The sequence below is a fragment of the Sebastes umbrosus genome, chromosome 18, assembly GCF_015220745.1.
Source record: "Sebastes umbrosus isolate fSebUmb1 chromosome 18, fSebUmb1.pri, whole genome shotgun sequence".
NCBI classification, from domain to species: Eukaryota; Metazoa; Chordata; class Actinopteri; order Perciformes; family Sebastidae; genus Sebastes; species Sebastes umbrosus.
In genome coordinates, this window is record NC_051286.1 from 1,427,122 (window position 1) to 1,444,375 (window position 17,254).

The following is a 17,254-nucleotide window of genomic DNA, read 5'->3' on the forward strand; positions in this document are numbered from 1 at the left end:
CAGTGTCATTCTGATCTCTCCTTCACTCAATGCAACATGTGTTATCAGCTTTACCAGAAACTCTGGTCTGTTTTGGGCCCTTTTGGGATTCTGTGATCTTTGTGTTTTGTTTGTTGAGAGTGTTGACTCCTAGTTGGGGAAACAAGTTAAGTGCCAACCAATTAGGTTACCTGCACTGGGACGATTAGGTGCTATTTGTGCAACAGCTGGCTTGCCTTACAATAGCCTAACGCCTGCAGGCTGTATTTTTGTATTCTATTCATTTGTTGATTTTCAATGAAACCCTTTATACCCATTTCTTTTAGTGTATTTTATTTGGGAAAACTTTAAAGGAGGGTAAAAGGAAAAACACAAACCAATATTTCAGTTTCCTTAATTGTTTGTTAATATAGAGGCATTTGTTCATTATTGAAGAGGCTTTTGTTCATTATTATTATTAAGAAGGCATTTTATTTTATATTATTATGTGGATGGGAACTGTTTTTCAGTCTTCTGACTGAACAACTAAAGTCTGGGGAACTCAGTACCGCCACACAAGAATAGTATAAATAAATAAGAATATTAGTTTAATAAATGCTGTGTTAATGCCGGAGTAAACCAGATTATTGCACAGCTGAATTAGAGCACTAAACTATTGTACTGTTAAATCAGTATTGCACGTTTGTACGTGATGCACGTTGGATGTGATGAATAAAATAAAACTAAGAGATGCTGCTTGGTGCTTTAGAACATTAACGCCATGAAACAATTAGAAAATAACTTTTCTTTCTCTCAATCACAGCACCGCCGCGCTACGTCTCTCTCTTCTAACGTTTCCGCTCGCGATCTCTCTCTCTTTTTCTCTTTTATTTTAAATGCGTTGGGAAGCTGACAGCAGAATGAAGTCGTACAGTTGAAGCAGCGGCGCTGTGTGTGTGTGTTTCACCAATCAGCGACTGTCATCCCTGCAAACTCCACCCTGAAAGTTCCTGTACTTTCAGAAAGTACTACCCCACAAACAGCGCCTTCTTTGGGCTAAAAAGGCCTCGTAAAATGTCCCCGGAACTTAATTTAGACCTTTGGTCCCTGCGGTCGAAACGCAATGAGTTCCTCAAAATGTTTTTAGTTCCGAGGGAAAGTTCCTGCGGTGGAAACGAGGCTTATGTTCCTTATGTTCAGCTTTGACCTTACTGGAATAACTTGTAATTCTCTTTACATTTAAATGTAGTCGGCGGCTGTTGAAGCTGCTGAAGCTTTTAATATGCTTTAATAAGCTTTCCAGACAAATGTGGAGTGAAATGTGTATTTTTCAAGTCCTCCATGTCTTTGTGCAGACGTGTGATCTTGTAGCGTTGACCGACGCCAGTTTACACGAGATGAGACCGCCGCCGAAGCCTGAATTTCGTAAGTTTTAAAAATTCTCAAACGTTTCACAGTCACTTTTTATGACTATGCGATGCAAATGTAACTGACTTCTCGTCTTCTAAACAGCAGGGGAGGAAATGTTTTTCATGACCCAGGAAGACGGTTCACATGTGGAGCAACATCAGGAGCCACGAGAGCGCAGGAACTTTCCAGAGACCTGGATATGGATGGACATCAACACAAAGTGAGGTTCATGTTATGATTTCAGCATATTGTTTTATGCTAAATGCAGTACCGGTGAGGGTTTCTGGACTATATTTCAGACTTTTTTTCAGACTTTTTTTATATGGACATTTTTTTCAGACTTTTTTTCTTCCGAAATTTTTTTGACATCTTTCAGACTTTTTTTTCGACTTTTTTTTCAGACTTTTTTTCGACTTTATTTCTGCCGACATTTTTTTTTGACATTTTTCAGACTTTTTTGTCAGATATTTTTCAGACTTTTTTTCGACTTTATTTCTTCCGACATTTTTTTTGACATCTTTCAGACTTTTTTTTTACCGACATTTTTTTTTTGACATTTTTCAGACTTTTTTTCTAAAGGCTTTTTTTAAAAGTCTTTTTTCAGACTTTTTTTTCTATGGACATTTTTTTTGACATCTTTCAGACTTTTTTTCAGACTTTTTTTCGATGGACTTTTTTTTCAGACTTTTTTCCGAATTTATTTCTTCCGACAAGTTTTAAACTTTTTTCTTTGTAATTTATGGTCAATAAACCTCATTTACATGAAATTATAACTCATTTTTGATTGAGAAAACCCCCCAGAAAAAATGAATTACTTTCATTCATGTTATTTTGGGGCAGTTAGATGAAAGAAAACCATATTTATGATAGAATGAAGTTTGAAAACGGGTAAATTTTACCCGAGGACAACAGGAAGGTTAAAAATAATCATGTTTCTTATCTGGGTTTTTTTCCCGCAGTAATTCAGACACAGCAGAGATGACTCTGACTGTACCAGACAGCATCACAACCTGGACAGCCACCGCCTTCGTCATGTCTGAGAACCTGGGCCTGGGCATCGTAGAGGAGCCTGTAGAGGTATTCACATCACGTCAATAACCACCCAGAAATAAAGACTAAATAATACTCCTGAAAACACATGGAGAAACATCCCGAGACCAAATGTTTGTCTCTTCTTTTTAACCTGTTTCTTTGACATTTCAATCATTTTCTGATGTCTATTTAGAGTCTGTATTGTTATTTTACTGTTTCAGTTCAAAGAACTTTTAACCCTTTGAATGTTGTGTAGTATTATTTGGAGTAGCAGCAGTTATAATATGGGTATTTATAGTATGTGTTCTGGTAGAGCTGACTTTTATAGACAGAGGAATTATATTGGTAATAGTGTAAAGTTTGCACGTGATCTCCCTGCAGCTCAGAGTGTCCCAGTTTTTCTTCATCTCCCTTAACCTGCCGGCCTACATCATCCGAGGAGAGGAGCTGCTGCTGGAGGTCGTTCTGTTCAACTCCTACTCTATAGACCTGGAGGTCAGTCCGTCTTCCATCAGTTTGGTTTGGTGGATCTAAATACTCTGATACCCATGAGCCTCAGCTGCTCAATCAAAAAACAGATACTTTCTAATGTTCATCTTCTGTACTAATCATTCAGGAGGGTTTCAAGTCCATCCAGCTGTCAGTCATCTAACATCGTCTATGTAGAAAATTAACAGGACTTTTACTTCCAGGAACAACTTCCACTTTGCAACTGTGTAGTGACAAGTTCTCATGCTGGAAAGAAGCATCAAAATGCCCATAAAACTTCTCAGTAACACTATATAATAAGCATCACATCTTTTTGTAAAGACGTAACGTTGACTTGAACAGTTGATAATGTGAAAGATGCTTTTAGGAAAATGTGATATGATTGTACTAGTTTTTAATAATGACCTAATAATTGATTGAATATCAAAGGACAGACAGCTGATCCATGAACCGGCACGTTAGTGACATTAACGTATTTAACGTTTTTTCACCAAAATCTTTGAAAAAAAAACAAAAAAACGTAACGATAACTTAACGTTACTCCTCGTAGATCATAAATGTTTGAATATAAAACGACTCATTGAAATCGGTTGAGAAATTTAGAAGTTATAGTGCTTTTTATCCAGAAAAACGGCAGCTCCCCCGTTCACTACAGTCTTGCCTGGTCCGAGATGGCGCCCACGTTGACGCACAATCCAGGAGTCAATGCGGCGTCTATTGGTGCCTTCAAATGGGGTCGTGTTTACCGTGTTTACCGTGTTGGACCCATATGAAACACGCCACAAGTCTGAGTTCACGACTTGTGGCGTGTTTCTTCAAGTTGACAGAAATGGCGGAAGTTATGGAAGTTAATTTTTTGGTGCATAATAAGTTAATATATTATAATTTTAACAGTATATTGTTTTTCTTTGTAATTTTACAATATGTCTGAGGAAAATGTTGATATTCCTAACGGCCTCATCCTTTTCCTCTGTCATTATACCTTTACATTTACTGCATAATGTTACCTAAACTGTTATCTTTTGTGGCTTCTAGTAACGTTAATATTGCCGTTGCTTAGCAGCGGTGATCTTCATGACTTAACCACTTGAACGCCACGCACATTGTGTAAAAAGTCATGTCATAGGTCATTCAAGTGATGCTGGAATCAGATGACTACAAGATACATCTGCTTTAAAGGGACTGTTTGTAACTTTTTAAGCGTATAAATGTACCGGGTCGGGACACATGCACGCTCGCATATGCGCGTTCGCGTGTGGCCGCTGCCTCTCCTCCTCTGCCTGCTCGCCTTCACTCAGACAGAGCGCGCGTTCTCGCTCCACCTCTAGACGTGAACGCTCGCTCACTCCACACTGCAGAAGAGTTAGTTTAGCTCTGAGAATATCTAGTGAATGTTCAGTGGACGTTTGTGCAGAAATAACTGCTGCAGCTCCTCCAGACCAACAGAGGTTTCCCGTGTCTTGTGAAGTGACGGGGCTCCGCAGAGAGAAACGTTATCGTCTCGTTACCGACCGGGTGCCGGTGTCTCCCTGCTCTCTCCGGCTGCGGGCGGAGAGAGCAGGGAGACTCGCTGCGGAGCCCCGCTGCATCAGCCTGCACTTAGGCAGGAAAAGCCAACACTAGGATCAGATCTAAATCATGTTCATGGAGAGACCTTGGTCTGGTCAGCTAACATTACTGCCAAGCAGCTGAAATATAGAGTGATATCGTGGTTTTAGCTGACGTGTGTCGCCTCACTGTGTTGAGCGATGCTTCTTCATGTCTATTTAGAGCGAGCAAGCACGAGCCCGACGCTGACTTTAGTTGATTTCACGGCCACAGGTGTTGCTGTTAACAAGCATTTCTGAAAGTTACAAATAGTCCCTTTAATTCTGTTGAGTGTGATAGTGGGATGTATATTTCAGTGTGTACCAACAGTAAAACAGAGCAGGTGTTGGATTACGAGTTTGTGGAGTGAATGTGGTTCACAGGGTTAGTGGGGGTTGATTCAGGCGTCAGGTTGCTATAATCTAATGAGGTTTTAACATCTTAATAAGACTGCTGTCATCTCTGAGGACACGATGAGGACATGACCCAGGTTCTCTTTAATCTTTGAATCCTTCAGCACATCGTAAACAAGAGCTCACGACTCCCGAGAGAGAGAGAGCTGTGATTTGTGTTTTAATTTGTTATTTGGTTACAACAACGCCCTTCGTACCGTCTGATCTCCGTTTAATGTGATCTGGGCGGGTTCTTCTTCTGCTCTTTGTTCTCAGGTTGTGGTGATTGTTGCAGAGAGTGAGATTTTTGAGTTTGTGTACGTGGATGATGACGAGCTCTCCGTGCCCAATGTTCGTGAGGTGACTGTGGGATTGCAGAGCAGCGCGTCCATCCTTGTTCCCATCAAGCCGCTGGTCCTCGGAGAGATACCCATCTCTGTGACAGCCCTGTCGATTGATGCGTCTGACCGGGTCCTCAGGACGGTGCTCGTCAAGGTGAAAATCACAGAAACAGGGGGTTCAAATAATGTGGTGGTAATGGAGGAGTTCCAGATTACATCCAGGTACATTTGGTGTTATAACCTCTAATATTTGGAGGACGGAACCTGCCAAAATAATAAATAAATAAATAAATGACTCAATAAATAAATAAATAAATATGTCATTAAATGTAGCAACAATTTATTTGAATTAATTAATTAATTTATCTTTGTTAATTCTCTTATTTATTCACTCTTCTGTTTAATTTGACCTTTTATTTATTTATGTATTTATTTTGATCAATTTTTAAATTTATTCATTAGCATTTATTTTTTATTCATTTATTTTATATTTATTTTTAAATGTGTGTATATTTATTTATTTATTTATTTATGCATGATTTTCCCTTCCTCACATTTCTTAAGTCTTGAGTCATTTATGTATTTCTTCATTCTGTCTGTCAACCTGCTGCAGCTCCTCTAATGAGACCTCCCCTCATCTGCTGCTCCACTGTAACCCTACAAATCTTGATCTGGTTTCACAGCTCAGCCGTTTCCCAGAAATATTACTCACCACGTTTGTTTGTGTGTTCATTTTTCACGGCTTGTTGATTCTGCAGGCCGAAGGACTTGAGCAGTCTCACTCCACCTCGCTGCTGTTGGAGCTTTCTCCGTCGCAGCCGAGAATAGTCAGAGACGTCATGTTCAGCTTCCCGCCAGATGTTGTGGAGGGCAGCGAGAGAGCTTCGGTGACGGCCGTCGGTATGTAAACACACTGAATAACCCCGAGTCACCACCAGCACGGGAAACAAACAGATTCAGGCCTCACGTCACCCGAGGTCTGATTCCTGTAAAACAACAACAGAGTCGATTCCTAACTAATGAAAAGATTTACTGTATGTTAAGTAAACACAAAACATAATCAATAATACGTTTCGAACAGTATGACCGAACCCTGAGACCTTAAAAAAAGGGAGGATATCACAACCAAAGCGGGGTGTTTGGTGGTTTCAGAGACTTTGTTTCTTGCATTCTGGTGACTTTAAGAGAGTGAAAATAGCAAAATAATAGGTACACTGCATGCTTTTTATGTTAAACTTTTGATTTTACCTTTAAAGGGACTGTTTGTAAGAATCAGAAATGTCTTGTTAACAGCTACACCTGTGTCCGTTAAGTCAACTAAAGTCAGCGTCCTGTTGCTGGCGCTTGTGCTCGCTCTACATAGACATGAAGGAGCATCGCTCAACACAGTGAGGAGACACACGTCAGCTAAAAGCACAATATCACTCTATATTTCAGCTGCTTGGCCGTAATGTTAGCTGACCAGACCAAGGTCTCTCCATGAATCAATGCTGATCCTAGTGTTGGCTTTTCCTGCTTCAGCCTCCCGACCGCGGCCGGAGGGAACAGGGGAGACGCCGGAGTTTTGGTCGGAGACGATAACGTTTCTCTCTGCGGAGCCCCGTCACTTCACAAGACACGGGAAACCTCTGTTGGTCTGGAGGAGCTGCAGCAGTTATTTCTGCACAAACGTCCACTGAACATTCACTAGATATTCTCAGAGCTAAACTAACTCTTCTGCAGTGTGGAGTGAGCAGCATGCACGTGAGAGGTGGAGCGAAAGAGCGAGAACGAGCGCGGTGTGTGAGGACTCCGATCCTGGAGACCAAAGCTACGGTCTCCCCCGCGTCCTCCGACCGCGGCCAACACTGTTTAACAGACGGGCTTCATTAGATACAACCAAGAGGTTTTGGTGCTTCACTGGAGTTTGTGTTGGAGTCTGAGTCTGAACAGCGGAGACACACGAGCGCGCATGAGACATATATTTACGCAATTCTGTTGAAATGCCCTAAAACGAAGCGTTTCAGACAGAGGGTGAATACAGGTATATTCAGGCAGAAAGGGTTTTTTTTAACCTGAAAATGAGCACGATATGGAACCTTTAAATAAAGTGAAACCAGCTGCAGTTAATAGAGGCTTTAGATTTAATGAATACAGACCTTATAATCCTGTAGTTTGTCTCACACACACACACACACACTCCAGCATGGACTTTCAAACATTGGACACGTGTGTGCTAAACAACACGGATTATAATAAGCAGAGTGGTGTCTTGCGGAGCACAGATGTTCAAACAGAGAGCCGTGCAGGAAGTTAAAGTGTCGCTCCTCCGTGTAACGAGGTGCAGACGTTCATCGTGAAAACACAAGCTGCGGCATGCTGAGATCATAGTTTCCTCAACGCTCAGGTGTTGAACACAGACCATATTTACAACAGAGATAGTCGGCGTTGTTGTAGTGATGTTAAAGGTTAAGTGTCAGCGCCGCGGCGAGGAGGAAACCTGTGATGAAGCAGCTGGTTGTAGTTCGCCGTGTGATCGGTGGAAACTTCACACAACACGGTGACGTCAGCTCGGAGCTAAATCTGGCCTCCTGCTGCAGAGTGTGCAGGTGATATTACCCTCACATAAAGAAGTATACGTATATTCACAAGTATACTTTATGTAATAATATCAATGGACTAGTAGTATACTTGTAAGTGTACTACTTCAATACCTCTTGGGACTAAATTGGCCCACTTTTTTAGTTTATAAAAGTATACTTTTAACTATAAATGTAAGATTAGTGAACTTTGAGTACACAACTCGTTTACATCCAAGTTGTATTTTGTACTGCAACTATACTATGAACAATACTACAAGTGAACTTATAGGCATACTGTTAGTTTACTGGTTATATACTTCTAGCCCATTTTTATATTATATATACAGTATATATTCTCAGTAAACTACTAGTTTAATAGTTTTTACTGCAAGTATACTTGTAAGTTTTCATCCTCATGTCTGATCTGTGTGGTTTCCACGGTGACGAAGGCGACATCCTCGGGCCGTCCATCAGCGGCCTGGACTCTCTGATCCAGATGCCGTACGGCTGCGGGGAGCAGAACATGATCAACTTTGCCCCGAACATCTACGTCCTGCAGTACCTGAGCGCCGTGGGACAGACGGACCAGGAGACCACGGACAGAGCCACGAACCACATGATGACGGGTAAATATAAAACAATGACATCATTACTGTAACAGCGGGATTTGCTTTATTTAGCAGTTTTTGCTTCTGCTGCGTAGAATAATCAGGATTTTATGAGATATATTTTTGGGGTTTGTCGTTTTGATTTGACCTCCATGTTAAAAACATTTGTGTCCAGAAGAAGCCAGAAGATGACCTGATATGATCTCTGGTGTCCTTCCCGCCAGGTTATGAGCGAGAGCTGACCTATCAGAGAGCAGACGGCTCCTTCAGTGCCTTCGGAGACCAGGACTCATCTGGAAGCACCTGGTGTGTAATAAATAGGGGTGGGGAAGAAAAAATGATTCACCTACAGTATTTATCACGATTTTTTTGTTTACGTTAGTGTTTAGTACTGCAGAGGTAGAAGGAAGTTACCGCTTTTATTGTGGTAGTCTGAGTAACGTGACGTCATATCTGTTCCGTATCCGTCAACCAAAACAAACTGCAGCGAGCCGAAACAGAATTTTTTTCAGATGTATGTCCGCCTTTCTTCAGCCTTTTTTCAGACAATTGACCTTTATGTTGTTGTTGTTTTTTTTTTTACATTTTTCTGACTTTTTTTTCTGACTTATGTTCGGACATTTTTCAGACATTTTATCGGATTTTTTTCAGACATATGTCAGACTTATTTTCTGACTTTTTTCGCCCTACTTTTGTAAATTCTTTGGTCATTTTTCAGAATTTATTTGGTAATTTTTCAGAATCTTTTTTTGATATATGTCGGCCTTTCTTCAGCCTTTTTCAGACATTTTCTGGACATTTTTTTGTCAGACTTTTCTTCTGCCAAAAAAGAACAAAGTAGTCAACGTTGGAGGGTCATCGTGGATACGACCTGCACCCTCCCATGTTAAATCCAGCGTGGTAAACACTACACATCCAGTAAAGGATGGAAACACTTTGGGTTTCACACATTGACAGGAAAAGCAGAGCTAGGCAGAGCAGAGCTAAAGCTGCATGCTAACTCTGTCACGGACAGGAAGCGTTATGGTATGGCGGTAACGTGCCGGTCGACTTCAGGACAACTCTGACTACATACATGCTGATAATCAACATTTTTACTGGATCAATTTAGATATTTTCCAAAGTAAAAGTCCCTAGAAGTGTATGATTCAACTTTTTCCCTTCATGGTCTAGAGGTAAAAAAGTTAACAACAATCACAATAGATCTTAATATGGAATACGAGTATGGTTATAGTATTGAATCAGGAGATACGTAGGTGGATCGTCCCAGCCGTAGTAATAAAGTTGTTCATAGATGCAGCAGGAACACTGATGACAGAATCTTTGTCTCTGCAGGCTCACTGCGTTCGTGCTGAGGTGTTTCCTGCAGGCGCGGCCGTTCATCAGCATGGACGCCCACGTGCTGCAGACAGCGGCGGCCTGGTTAGCAGCCCAGCAGGGGGCCGACGGGGGATCCGAGGAGCCCGGCCGGGTCATCCACACCGAGCTCCAAGGAGGACTGGACGGCGTCGTCTCCCTCACAGCCTACATCGTCATCGCCCTGCTGGAAGACAGCGACATCAAGGTGAGAGGTCTAGACACTGGTGATGGTGGTAGTGAAGAGATTGATGCAGATCCGATGAATGAAGTGGAGCAGGATTACTCTGATGGGATGAATCTGGAGGTGATGGGGTGGTGGAGGGTCGCATCAGTTTGTGCTGATACTGACACTGAAAGCAGCATAGAGGAGAACAGTTTTAAACTTTTGACAGCAACGATGTGATTGGTTTAGGGAGATATGGCAAGATCTGATTGGTCAGAATAAATGAGAATGAATGAGATTGCACCCCTAGTCTTCCTGACTGAATTTACGCATCAATCAAACTTTAGTGGTATATTGTAGCAACTTAAAGTGTATTTTTGAGATCTGAAGTTTGGCAAGTGCTTCAGGATGGGGCTGCACTTGTGACTTGTTATCCACATGGAATAAAAAGCAAAGATTAGAAGAACATCCATTAAAAGACGAAGTGAAATTTGAGTAGAAAAAAGTTTTTTTTTTCTTCATTTCTTTTTTTTCCATCCCAAAAAATGTTTTATTGATCTTTTTTTTATTTTATTATTTATATTTATGTATTATTTTATTGTTTTTATTTAAACCCAGAATGGATGCGATGTGCAGATCTGTTATATATATATATATATAGGGCTATCATAATGTGGAGCAAGTTGCCAAATATGATCACTGAAGCACCTAGCAAGGTAAGTTTTAAAAAAAATACCAAAAATCATATTAAAAATAACCGCGGTGGCCGACCTGAACAACCACGAGGGATTACAGTTTGATGCACTGTCAAATTTTGTATTAATATTATTATTAATGAAAATTAATTTACATAAAATAAATAAGTTAAACGAAATTAAATTAAATAAAAAAAATATTTTCTGCAGTTTTTGTTTGTTTGTTTTTCTTCTTTTAATTTTTTTTTAATTTTATTTGTCTTGAACATGTTTTTATTGTGATTTTTTTAAATGTGTTATATATTGTGCTTTTGTTGTGTGTGGACCCCAGGAAGAGTATGAAGAGGAATGGGGATCTGAATAAAGAATAAAGAATATTCATTTATTTTTCTCCTCAGATGGGATTTAAATTAAAAAAACATTTTCATGCTGAGATATGTTTCATGCTTCATCATCACGCTGTCTCTCTGTCTGTCAGGCTCAGTATGGCAGCCAGGTGTCTGCAGCCCTGATCTACCTGGAGACCCGTCTGTCTCTGGGCGTCTCCAGTAACTACAGCCTCAGCCTGCTCGCCTACGCTCTGGCTCTGTCCGACAGCTCCAACGCTGACCCGGCTCTCAGCGAGCTGCTTGGACGAGCTGAGATGACAGGTGAGGTGACCACTCACATGTCATACCTCTACTCCACTACATAATAAATATTATTCTAATCTTTAATACTACCTCACAATTTATTTCTTATGTTTATATCTTGTATCATTAGTCTGAATCTGCTCGTAACAATCAAATTAATGTAGTGAAGTAAAAAGTATGATTTTGTAAAAATATGTCAAATAAATGCTATTTATTACTGATGACACCTGCGTGTCCTGTGACTGTCCTCTGTGAGTAGATGGCGTGCCGATGTGGTCGTCCCCAGACGGCGGTCTGTCGTCGTCGTGGCAGCCTCGCTCTGCAGACATTGAGATGGCGTCCTACGTGCTGCTGACTCAGCAAAGACTAGGTCACGTCACCGAGGGGCTCATCCTCATGAAGTGGCTCAGCCAACAGCGGAACCACCTGGGGGGATTCGGGAGCACTCAGGTGAGACGCTGCACCTCAGAGAACAGCAATAGTGAAAGACTGATATCTAAAAACTAAAAACTACCTCCCTTAAAGGGACTGTTTGTAACTTTCAGAAATGCTTGTTAACAGCGACAACTGTGTCCCTTAAGTCAACGAAAGTCAGCGTCCTGTTGCTCACGCTTGTGCTCGCTCTACATAGACATGAAGGAGCATCACTCAACACAGTGAGGAGACACACGTCAGCTAAAAGCACAATATCACTCTATATTTCAGCTGCTTGGCAGTAATGTTAGCTGACCAGACCAAGGTCTCTCCATGAATCAATGCTGATCCTAGTGTTGGCTTTTCCCGCCTCAGCCTCCCGACCGCGGCCGGAGGGAACGGGGGAGACGCCGGAGTTTTGGTCGGAGACGATTACGTTTCTCTCTGCGGAGCCCCGTCACTTCACAAGACACGGGAAACCTCTGTTGGTCTGGAGGAGCTGCAGCAGTTATTTCTGCACAAACGTCCACTGAACATTCACTAGATATTCTCAGAGCTAAACTAGCCCCGGAGGCTGAAACAGGAAAAGTGGGTCGTGCCGGAGCTGAAGCAGGAAGAGAAACGTTATCGTCTCCCGACTGCGCCCACAGGGAGACACCGGAGTTTTGGTCAGAGGCAATAACGTTTCTGCACAAACGTCCACTGTACATTCACTAGATATTCTCAGCGCTAAACTAACTCTTCTGCAGTGTGAAGTGAGCGCTCATGCACGTCTAGAGGTGGAGCGAGAACGCGCGCGGTGTGTGAGTGAAGGCAAGCAGGCAGAGGAGCAGTGACTCCAGCCACACGCGAGCGTGCATGTGATCCCGACCAGGTACATTTATACGCTTAAAAAGTTACAAACAGTCCCTTTAAAGGATTCAAAGCTCAGACTGAAGCGCCTTCTGTGTCCCTCCAAGAGGAAAACTGTGGTTTGTGTCACATCAGAAGGAGACTGTGGCCGTCTGAGCATTTGGTGACTAAAAAGACCATTAACCCCTCAGCACGCATGGACACACACACACACATAAACACATGCATGACAGATGCTACAAGGAAATAAATACCGTGTCAGAGGCTTCAAATACAGTACGTTTAATAAAGATTTTCTCAGGCTTTTTCAGCCAAAAATTTTTCTCCAGAAACAGATGAACTCACTGATAAAACAACACAGCTGTAAACAGGAAGTCAGCTGTGACTATCAAAGCAAAAGTCCATCAGCGACTGAACTGTAACAGGATATTGTGGAGCAGATGTATGAGTCTTGTTTCCTCTCTCAGGACACCGTCGTGGCTCTGCAGGCCTTGTCCGTGTTCGCAGCTCTCACGTCTCACAACTTTAACCTCGAGGTCAGAGTGAAGGCCTCGACCAGCGACGCCATGACCACCGTCGCCTCGACCAGCGACGCCATGACCACCGACGCCATGACCACTGACACCTCGACCACCGACTCCTCGACCACCGACTCCTCGACTACCTTCGCCTCGACCACCGTCGCCTCCTTCCACATCCGCCAGGACAACTACCTGCTCCACCAGAGCCGGCAGGTATACTGAGACACCACACACGTTTATCAGATTATTATGTGCAGATGTGATTCAACATCTGTTGATGATAAAAAAAAACCTGTCGATAACCAATGAGAGCTCAGGTCACAGAGAGGTGGAGGAGGCAGATGTGTTAACGAGATGAAACCTTTATCAAAGAACATTGTGAGGAATCAGCTGTTCTACGAGCCTGATCAACAGCTGTTTTTTGGCACTAAAAGAAACATAATGAGGTCATTAAAATCAGTCAAACTTTCCACCACAGCTCTGTGTACGTCGGAGTATTAGGGCCACGTTGAGGGAAAAATATATATCTGAGATTTCAAGAATTAAGTTGTTATATTACGAGAATAAAGTCAGAAGTTTAAGAGGAAAAAAGTCGTAATATTATGAGAACAAAGTCATAAAATTATAAATTAGTAATTTGAAGTGTTATTTTAGAGGGGAAATAGTGTGAAAATGAGGAACGTATGGGAATCTTGTGAAGTTATACTTTAGTACCATACTTCATCTTTTGGCACATCTGCACCACATTATCATCAGTATCAGGACCATGAAAAGATTGTGCAAGTAAATTCCGAAGAAAGAACCACATCTGACTCTTTTGTGGAGGAGGAAATTACTTTTTTTTTCTCGTAAAGTTATGACTTTATTCTCAGAATATTACGACTTTTTTCCCGTAATATTATAACTGTATTCTCGAAATCTCCGATTTTTTTTTTCCTCGACGTGGCCCTGATACTCCGTCGTAGCTCTGCCGATGTAGGAGCAGAATCTGATCTGCAGGTAGAACCCAGTAATCTGTAATCTGTTGTTCTGTTTCAGATCGACCCAGATGAGCTGAACCTGCAGGTGACTGCAGAAGGTCGGGGATTCGCCCTGTTTCAGGTACCGCGACAGAAAGGTTCAAACTATTAATATAGTAATAATATAATATAATAATCTTATAATCAGTACGTCTGGTCTGTTTGTGCTCCTTCTCGTCAACATGACAACTTGTGGTGTGAGCCGCACAGAAACTCTTGTAGTTCATAAGCATGTGGCTGAAACTCTGTTTTTCCTTCCTGTAAATGCACCTCTTCTGAACAGCTGAACGTGTTCTACAACATCAGGAATGACGGGACGAGGACGAGGACGAGGCGACACGCCGGCGAACACGAGGCGTTTTATCTGTACGTCGAGCTGATGGACACAGAAATGAACTCAGCACATCTGTACATCTGCAGCAGGTAACGTAACATCTGCATTATGTCCGTATGATATCTGTCAAACCTTCATCACGTCTGTTTACAGACAATAAAACACAATAAAGTCAAAAAGATAAACAATAAAAACACCACATGTGAATCTGAGAACAAGATTAAATAAAAGCAAAGCTGAAATATTCAAAACATTACTTTTTTGAAAACCTTTTTGAAAGAATTCACTTTAAATAAGTTGTGTTTTATAATGTATTTACTCTTAACATGTTTTGAATTTATAATCAGATTTTTAAAAATGTGTATTTATTTTATAATTATTTATTAATATTATTTAATAATTTATTTAGTTTGACTGCGGCCAACACTGTTTAACAGCTTCACTAGATACAACCAAGAGGTTTTGGTGCTTCACTGGAGTTTGTGTTGGAGTCTGAGTCTGAACAGCGTAGACACATGCGAGCGACCATGAGACACCGACCAGCAATGATTTATACGTGTAAGAAGTTACAAACAGTCCCTGAGAATCGATACGGTATCACAAAACATAACATCGCGATATGCGATATGTTCTAATGCTAACATGCTGGATGTTACGGATATATTGTGGTGCTGCTGGTGGCGCTAGAGGAAAAGTCACCACAGTCAGTAGACGTCATCTTCTCTGGAACACGAACGTCTGCACAACATTTCATGTGAATCCGTCCAATATTTGTTGAGATATTTGGACGACCGACAGGCCAACTTCACCATCCACAGAAACACACTTTGGAGAAACACTTGTACTTCGTACTTCATGTCAAGCTGCAAAAACTAAAGTGTGAAACTCTCACTTTCCCTGTAAGACAGAGTTTGGATAGTTTTGGATGAACACCACCTCGTTGGAGCGGCGTGCTCATCACTCAGCCCTGAGAGTGTATCAGATCCTGTCAGAGTATAAACACCACCGCAGAGGCAAAATATTTCCTCCTCTGACTCCAAACACGGAGCATCATCTGTCAGCAGGCAGCGCTGCACCACATCTCCATCAACACATGCACTACACACTCATTCTCATGGACATCAAACAATACGAGAATGTCACGATTAAACAACGCCGGCGCTACCATATTTCAAGAGAGAGAGATGAGTCACCAGAACGTGCAGCTGCACACATCTGGGCTCAATCAGCCGGCCGACTGTGGAGCAGAGAGGTTGTTTCTATTGGACAAAAATCTGAGAAAGAAACTCACATCCTCCTCTGAGGACTTTTAGTCCCCAATCAGAGCTTTTATTTCTTTATGATTGCATGATAGGAAGGACTGAGGGCGTACACCAGGAGGTTTTACTCATTAAACGCTCAAATTCACATCAATCTCTCCTCAATTCATGTCCAACCCCCTTCAAAGAAACACATTCATTTCATATTATTTCCTCAGTCCACATTAAAGGTCCCATATCGTGCTCATTTCCAGGTTCATACTTGTATTTTATGTTTCTAGAACATGTTTACATGCTGTAATGTTGAAAAAACAACAATATTTTCCTCATCCTGTCTGTCTGAATATACCTGTATCTGTATCTACTGTATCTCCGTCTGAAACGCTCCGTTTTAGTGCATTTCTACGGAACTGCGTTGCTAGGCAACAGCTCGGGTCCATGTTTACTTCCTGTCAGCTGATGAACAGGAAATAAACTGCGACACATTTAGAATGTTTACTTTAAAAAATAGGGCCGTCAGTCTATTAAAATATGTAATTGTGATTAATCACAAATTAAATGAACCTTAAAGGGAGATTAGTCCAGTATTTAATCCTCTTATCAACATGGGAGTGGACAAATATGCTGCTTTATGCAAATGTATGTATATATTTATTATTTATAAATCAATTAACAACACAAAACAATGACAGATATTGTCCAGAAACCCTCACAGGTACTGCATTTAGCAGTATTTATATAGTACTTTATAGACAGGACAGGACAGACATTCTGCTTTATAATATAAAAGACATGAAAATCTCATTTTTTACAATATGGGGTCTTTAATATACCACTTAATTGTTTACTTTTTAATATAATACAACATGTAGAGAGTCTGTAAAGCCACTCTCTCAGTAGAGGAGTTACCTTCTAATTTACCTACACAAGTGTTTTCCTCTCTGGTTCACCTGTTAGAGACGATGATGATGATGATGATGAGGATGATGATGATGATGATCACCTTCAACCTGAGCATCTAATCACAATAACTGAACACACCTGAGTGAGTGTGAGCGGCTCTCAGGAGGCTCACTGTCTTAATGCCAATAAGGTGGAAACAGTAATTCTTTAAATGGATTCCTACTGGTTGTAGTTTAGTTTAGTTGTATATTTTTAAATATCTGAAATGAGACGTTAAGCTTCTGAAAACGTGACTCTACCGAGATGACCTCACTCAACTGGAGCACACTACAGGTGAATATTATAACTAATAGTTATCACCATGAAACTCCCACAGTTAATTACTGATATTAAGACAATTATTTTTTGTATTACAAGTTTTCTGAAATGTTTAAAAATGCAAATGAGGCGTTATCTAATGCTGACTTTATGTGAATTTAGGAGAAATCTACAGAAACAAAGTAGTAAAATAAACCCCTAAAGATGGAGGGCGGAACCTGCCAAAATAAAAAGATTACATCAATAAATGACTTGATAAATAAATAAATGTAGCAAAAATAATATTCAAAATAAATGTAGCCATTAATTAATTGATAAAATGTGACATAAATTAATATTTCTGTTTTAATTTGCTTCTTTATTTATTTATCTTTGTAATAATTCCCTTATTTACTCTTTTATTTAAT

The 17,254-nt window shown here is 41.0% G+C and overlaps 1 protein-coding gene and 1 long non-coding RNA gene across 2 annotated transcripts in view; both read left to right on the top strand.

The window, feature by feature from the left end:
• Positions 1 to 1,323: 1,323 nt before the first annotated feature.
• On the top strand, positions 1,324 to 14,460 carry cd109 (CD109 molecule). Its single transcript, XM_037751461.1, has 14 exons — positions 1,324 to 1,383; positions 1,471 to 1,588; positions 2,328 to 2,445; positions 2,782 to 2,895; positions 5,145 to 5,363; positions 5,968 to 6,109; positions 8,220 to 8,396; positions 8,603 to 8,684; positions 9,714 to 9,942; positions 11,074 to 11,245; positions 11,487 to 11,677; positions 12,961 to 13,227; positions 14,053 to 14,115; positions 14,317 to 14,460. Exons 1-14 carry the CDS (start codon positions 1,356 to 1,358, stop codon positions 14,458 to 14,460), a joined length of 2,064 nt encoding a protein of 687 aa, XP_037607389.1. The 5' UTR covers positions 1,324 to 1,355.
• Positions 14,461 to 16,505: 2,045 nt separating this feature from the next.
• LOC119476683 overlaps positions 16,506 to 17,254 on the top strand; it is a 28,658-nt gene continuing 27,909 nt past the window's right edge. The window contains exon 1 of the long non-coding RNA XR_005204080.1: positions 16,506 to 16,862. This is a non-coding gene — a long non-coding RNA (uncharacterized LOC119476683). The remainder of the gene's footprint in view (positions 16,863 to 17,254) is intronic.